The sequence below is a fragment of the Citrus sinensis genome, chromosome 3 (assembly GCF_022201045.2).
Source record: "Citrus sinensis cultivar Valencia sweet orange chromosome 3, DVS_A1.0, whole genome shotgun sequence".
NCBI classification, from domain to species: domain Eukaryota; kingdom Viridiplantae; phylum Streptophyta; class Magnoliopsida; order Sapindales; family Rutaceae; genus Citrus; species Citrus sinensis.
Genome location: NC_068558.1, coordinates 42,420,169 through 42,426,964, shown reverse-complemented (window position 1 = coordinate 42,426,964; position 6,796 = coordinate 42,420,169). Strand labels below are relative to the sequence as shown.

Sequence of the window (6,796 nt, the reverse complement as noted above, 5' to 3'; positions counted from 1 at the left end):
AATAAAAAAAGATTAATATAAAAATAATTTTACTATCAGTCAAATAAGATTTAAATAAATTAATTGTTTAAATAAAGATAGAAAATACATTTAAAGTTTCAAAATATAACACACCAAAAAGGAAAAAATCTCATTTGTTTAGATAGTGCATGAAAATTAATTACTTAGGAAGCCATATTTTTTATTTAATTATTTTTATTTTATATTATTATCGGAAAAGACATAATACGGTGTTAATATAACTATATTTTAACTTATTTATTTATTAGCAAGTAAAATTTCATATACAAGTTTTATTTTTTATTAAATAAATATTTTTTTTTGCAGATTCGCAGATTTTTGCGGATTCACAAAAGTGAATCCATATCAAATCCACCGATTGCGGATTACGAATTGGATTTCTACGGATCAGATGGATTGAGCAGATCAGATTGAATTTTGAACACCCCTAGCCTGTGTTGTGCAGCTATATTGAAAGTGAAAGAGTAGGGATGGCAATGGGGAGGGGAGGGGAGGGGACCGATCTCCCCGTACCCATCCCCGATATTTTGCGTATGTCCCCGTCCCCTCCCCGTCCCCATCAGAATTACTTGAGAGAATCTCCATCCCCTCCCCGAATAATAACAGGGGATCCCCGAGGGTCCCCGATCCCCGAATAACTAATACATTTTTTTTCAATTTTGAGTTGATCATATTAAAATAAAAGTAAAGTTCGAAATATATTTGTTCAAAATATATCTTACATTAATATCTATTACAAAAGTCACATATATTAAATTAGTAAGTAACTCAACATGCAAAGAATACAAACTTCTTTTACAAACTATCATGAACAAATTAATAGTTTAATACAAAATTGTTACAAATAAAATCGAATTTAGATTCAAAATTAACTTTTTCAATGGTGGCGTGAGCACTTTATAAATGTGGACTATTCCCTTTACAACACAATAGTTAAATCGGAGCAAATCAAAAGCAAATATTAGATTAGATTAGATTAGATTAGATATTAAAATTGTGATTCGCTGTGGGCAATTATAACATCTAAAAATAAATAAAAAATAGACTTAAGTTTAAAATATTTAAAGAATATTAAAATTTAAAAAAAATGTTTGGCTAATAAAATCTACTTAGTCTTTTTAATGTCCTAAATAAAAATTTAGGACTTTAATTAGTTAATTAGGCCTAAAAGTTTAATAATATAAATATTTTGATATTTTTTATTTTTACCAATATTTATAATTTTATAATTTATTTACTAGTAATTTTAAAAAATTAAAATAAAATTAAAAATTAAAATGGGGAAATGGGTAGGGGATGAAGATTCCACCTCATCCCCGTCCCCTCCCCGAATAAGAAATTGGGTAAAAAAATTTCCCCGTTCCCTCCCCGAATAAGAAATTGGGTATGAAATTATCCTCGTACCCTCCCCGAATGGGAAAAATCCCCGAGGGTACCCGTCCCCGTGGGGATTTTTGCCATCCCTATGAAAGAGAGAGAGAGAGGTGCAAACTGCAAACATGTGAATCGTGTGATTTGTGTATATATATGTTAGAGTGAAATTACGAAAATACCTTAATTTCAATTCGGTTAGGATTTTATAACTTTTGATTCGAAACTGAACCGAACTGAACGATTGGGTATTCATAAAATCAGATTTTTTATTTAAAAATTTCAAACTGAAACAAAAAAAAAGGAACCGAACTAAATTTTCAGTTTTGCCCCCCCAGTAAGATAAATAATTAAAACGTAGAAAGCAAGACACGGTTTATTAATTTTTTTTTTTTGTTTCTTTTTGGGACTTTGGAGCTCATTTTTGACAAGTATCTCCCTCCCTCTCTCCGTGGGCTTTATATAAGACGAGTAACAACAACCCCGATCAACGTAGCATGTTAGAAACTCAAATAACTAAAATGACGCCAACCAGAAAGCTTTCTCTTGTTCTGTTTCACGTTCTTCTGCTCGTTTTGTTTCCACTGCAGATTTCATCTTCCCCCAGAACTCAAGCAGAAGCTCTCATCAGATGGAAGACCAGCTTCCGATTTTCGCCGTCCCCGTCCCCTCTTTCTTCATGGTCACGCAACAACCTCGACAACCTCTGCAGCTGGACTTCCATTGCTTGCGATTCCCCCGGCGCAGTTTCTGAAATAAACCTCTCCGGTGCACACATCAATGCAACTCTCACAGCATTCAACTTCACCGAATTTGCAACTCTCACAAGCTTAGACCTCAGCCACAACAACATCTCTGGACCAATACCGCCTGCCATTGGCACCCTCTCCAACCTGACTTTCCTAGACTTGAACAACAACCTTTTTGAAGGTAGCATACCTTCCGAGATGGGAGACCTGTCGGAGCTTCAGTATCTCAGTGTGTATAACAACAGTCTCAATGGTGCCTTTCCTTTTCAACTTAGCAATCTTCGAAAGGTACGCTACTTAGACCTTGGTGGGAACTTCTTAGAAACTCCTGACTGGTCCAAATTTTCAAACATGCCTTCATTGACACACCTTAGCCTTTGCTACAATGAATTGACCTTGGAATTTCCTTCATTCATATTAACTTGCCGGAACTTGACTTATCTCGACTTGTCACTGAACAAGTTGAGTGGCCTAATACCAGAGAGGCTGTTCACCAATCTGGGCAAGCTTGAATACCTCAACCTCACCGATAATCAATTCCAAGGAAAATTGTCACCAAATGTTTCCAAGCTCTCCAATCTCACAGTCCTTCGTCTAGCAACCAACAAGTTTAGCTGTCCAATTCCTGGGGATATAGGTTTGATGTCTAACATTCAGCTGGTTGAATTGTTTAACAATTCGTTCACAGGGCAGATTCCGTCTTCCTTAGGCCAACTCAAAAACCTTCAACATCTTGATCTTCGAATGAACGCCTTAAATTCCACCATACCTCCTGAGCTTGGCCTCTGTACAAACCTTTCATTCTTGGCTTTAGCTATGAATCAACTCAGTGGGGGGTTGCCTTTGTCACTGTCAAATCTATCCAGATTAAATGAATTGGGCTTGTCTGACAATTTTCTCTCCGGTGAGATCTCGGCTAATCTCATTGGTAATTGGACTGAATTGGAGTCATTGCAAATTCAAAACAATTCCTTCATGGGGCACATTCCACCAGAAATTGGCCTACTGACAAAGCTCCAATACCTTTTCCTGTATAGGAACCACTTCTCTGGTCCTATTCCTTCAGAGATAGGAAAGTTGACTAGTCTTGAAAAATTAGACCTTTCTGGAAACCAGCTTTCTGGTACAATTCCCCCAACATTATGGAATCTGACGAACCTTCTGAGCTTGCAGCTTTTCTTCAATAATCTCAGTGGTACAATTCCACCGGAGATTGGGAGTATGGCTTCATTGGTAGCTTTTGATGTCAATATAAACCAACTGCACGGAGAGTTGCCAGAGAACATTTCTCGCCTTGTTAACCTAAACAAATTCTCTGTGTTCACTAATAACTTCTCTGGCAGCATTCCTGGCGATTTTGGAAAGTTCAGTCCTTCCTTGATAAATGTTAGCTTTTCTAACAACAGCTTCTCTGGAGAACTGCCATATGAATTGTGCAGTGGTTTCGCTCTTGAAGAACTGACGGTGAATGGCAACAACTTTACAGGGTCATTACCAGCTTGCATGCGGAATTGTTCAAATCTGAACAGAGTTCGTTTTGATGGGAACCAATTCACTGGCAATATTACAAGGGCATTTGGAGTTCATCCAAGACTTGATTTCATCAGACTAAGCGGCAATCATTTTATTGGTGAAATTTCACCTGACTGGGGAGAATGCAGAAATCTCAGTAATCTGCAGTTAGACAGAAATAAGATTTCTGGAGGCATCCCTGCTGAGCTCGGGAATTTGACCCGCTTGGGCGTTCTAAGCCTAGACTCAAATGAACTCACAGGAAAAATTCCTACTGATCTAGGAAAATTAGTCAAGTTGTTCAGTCTCAATTTGAGCAACAACTACTTAACAGGAGAGATCCCTAAGAGTATAAGCAATTTAACTGGGCTTGCATATCTGGATTTGTCAAATAACAAATTGACAGGAGATGTCCCTCAAGAGCTTGGTAGCTTTGATAAATTATTGAGCTTAAACCTGAGCCACAATGATTTATCAGGGGAAATACCATCGAAGCTAGGTAATTTGTTTGTATTGCAGTACATGTTGGATCTCAGCAGCAATTCACTCTCTGGAACAATCCCTCAAGATCTGGGAAAGCTTAGATCACTGGAGATTCTCCAGTTGTCGCGTAACCAGCTGTCAGGGAGAATTCCAGCATCATTCTCCAACATGATTAGTCTACGTTTAGTGGACTTCTCAGATAACGAGTTAACAGGTCCAATTCCAAGCGGCGGCGTATTTCGGAACGCATCTGCAGAAGCTTTTGTCGGGAACTCAGGTTTGTGTGGAGACGCAGCAGGGTTAGATCCTTGCAGTCCTATACAATCTTCTGGTAAATCCACAAACAATAAAAGGAAGGTTCTTATTGGTGTCATTGTCCCTGTATGTGGCCTATTACTTCTTGCAAACATTGTTGCTGTAGTTTTCATATATCGTAGCAAAATCAAACTCCTTGGTGAGGAGACAAAAAATAGTAAAAAGAGTAATGCTTCTGAGTCGTTGATAAGGGCGAGAGAAGGAAAGTTCACTTTTGGGGATATTGCGAAGGCCACAGAGGATTTTAGCGAGAAGTACTGCATTGGTAGAGGAGGATTTGGAAGCGTTTACAAGGCGGTACTACCAACAAGTCAAGTTGTTGCAGTAAAAAAGCTTCATATGTCAGACTCCAGTGATATTCCCTTGATGAATCGCCACAGTTTTGAGAATGAAATACGCATGTTGACAGATATTAGGCACAGAAATATTATCAAGCTAAATGGATTTTGTTCCAGGGGAGGGTGTATGTACTTGGTTTATGAATATGTTGAGAGAGGTAGTCTGGCAAAAGTTTTGTATGGGTTGGAAGGGGAAGAAGCGTTGGACTGGGCTGCAAGGTTGAAGATTGTGCAAGGAGTGGCTCATGCTGTTGCTTATTTGCACCACGACTGCTCTCCACCTATTGTGCACCGGGACATATCTTTGAATAACATCTTGCTCGAGTCAGAGTTTGTACCACGGCTCTCAGATTTTGGCACTGCAAGACTGTTGAATCCAGATTCCTCCAACTGGACGTCAGTTGCTGGGTCCTATGGCTACATGGCTCCTGGTAAGCTAACAATTTCCTTTCTGCATTTTCGTTATAGTTTCTGAAAGCACTTTATATAAAATAAATAGTTCTCATTAGACAAAGTTAACATTATCTTAATTCATTTGATATACTTAAAATACACATCGCCTGTACAAAAGGGTATGATTTTGTGCATACATGTCCAAGAACAATCTCCTGGATAACAGGTTTTCTTCATGTGATGGTGTTGTCTCATGCTGTTATCTAGAGAGATTTTTTTGCTTCAAATCGTTAGAAACTAGTGAGTGCCCCTATTGATGAAACATTTTGTTAATTTGATTGGATTTCTAAATTTCTTTTAATGTGCAGAGCTGGCGGTCACAATGCGGGTCACAGATAAATGTGATGTTTATAGTTTTGGATTGGTGGCACTGGAGGTTATGATGGGAAGGCACCCAGGAGAACTTATAACTTCCCTATCAGAATCATCATTGTCAAACAATCTGGAATTGTTTCTCAAGGATGTGCTAGACCAGCGTCTTCCACCTCCGAAAGGCCAATTAGCAAAAGCAGTGGCGTTCATGATCAACGTAGCCTTAGCATGCACAAGTACCACTCCAGACACACGACCTAGTATGCGTTTTGTGGCACAAGAATTATCAGCAAAAACCCAGGCTTACCTGTTGAGCCACTTGACACAATGAGCATTAGCAAACTCACAAGCCTTTAGAAACAGAACACGATTATGATTTTGGACAAGTAGGGTTTCGTAAAATTTTGTGTTTCCATAATGCCTGTACATAAGAATATTGGTTTTTAGTACCCTCGATGTATAAAATCTTTACCTTTTCACTTAAGTTATGCATTACCGCCATTCATGTAGTTAGAGATATATGTACCTGAGTTTGTGGACTCAAATGGAAAATATGAAGAAGTTCATAGACGGTTTGCAGATTGACTTCAATTGAAGGGGTCTAATAGATATTTCTGCTGATGTGGTGTATACAATCTATTATAACATTTGTAGAAACATCAGTACATACAGAAGCTGAGCAATGCCGATGTACAATCTCTTTCTTCTTCTTTTGTTTATTAATTTGTATAAAATTTGTTTCGTTGTGATCTGTATTTGATTAGTTGTTGATAAATATAGTGAGTGACTTTTTCTTTCAAAACTTGGTGGTTCGTGCCTCTGTTCTTGTTCTCAATTCTTATTCTGGTTCTGGTTTCCTGATTCAATTGAATTTTTTGATGCTTAATTCATCAAGATTCATTATAATCAATTTGAAAATGACTCAGTGGACTCAACAAGTGGTATTAAAGCTTGATGAATCTCAACCATGTCTCTTCCAAAGCCTGAAATTGATAAATTCACCACTGGTGGTGATTTTTCACTTTGAAAACTGAAAATTAGGGCTCTCATTGTGCATCAGGGCCTCGAATTTGCTCTAGAAAAATAAGATCCAAAGGCTGCTTCAAGTTCTATGTCCAATGAAAAGAGGAAACACATAGTTCACAACACTCTAATTTTGAGTCTTAGTGACTCAATCTTGATAAAGATTTTTGAAGAAAAGGCAACCTTAGGAATTTTGAATAACGTGGAAGCTTTGTGTAT

General features: G+C 37.8%; 1 protein-coding gene across 1 annotated transcript; it reads left to right on the top strand.

Moving 5' to 3' along the window:
- Nucleotides 1-1,905: 1,905 nt before the first annotated feature.
- On the top strand, nt 1,906-6,236 carry LOC102621394 (MDIS1-interacting receptor like kinase 2-like). The gene is made up of 2 exons (XM_015530716.3): nt 1,906-5,220; nt 5,551-6,236. The coding sequence occupies exons 1-2, from the start codon at nt 1,914-1,916 to the stop codon at nt 5,883-5,885; spliced, it is 3,642 nt and encodes a 1,213-aa protein (XP_015386202.3). The 5' UTR covers nt 1,906-1,913; the 3' UTR covers nt 5,886-6,236.
- Nucleotides 6,237-6,796: the final 560 nt, after the last annotated feature.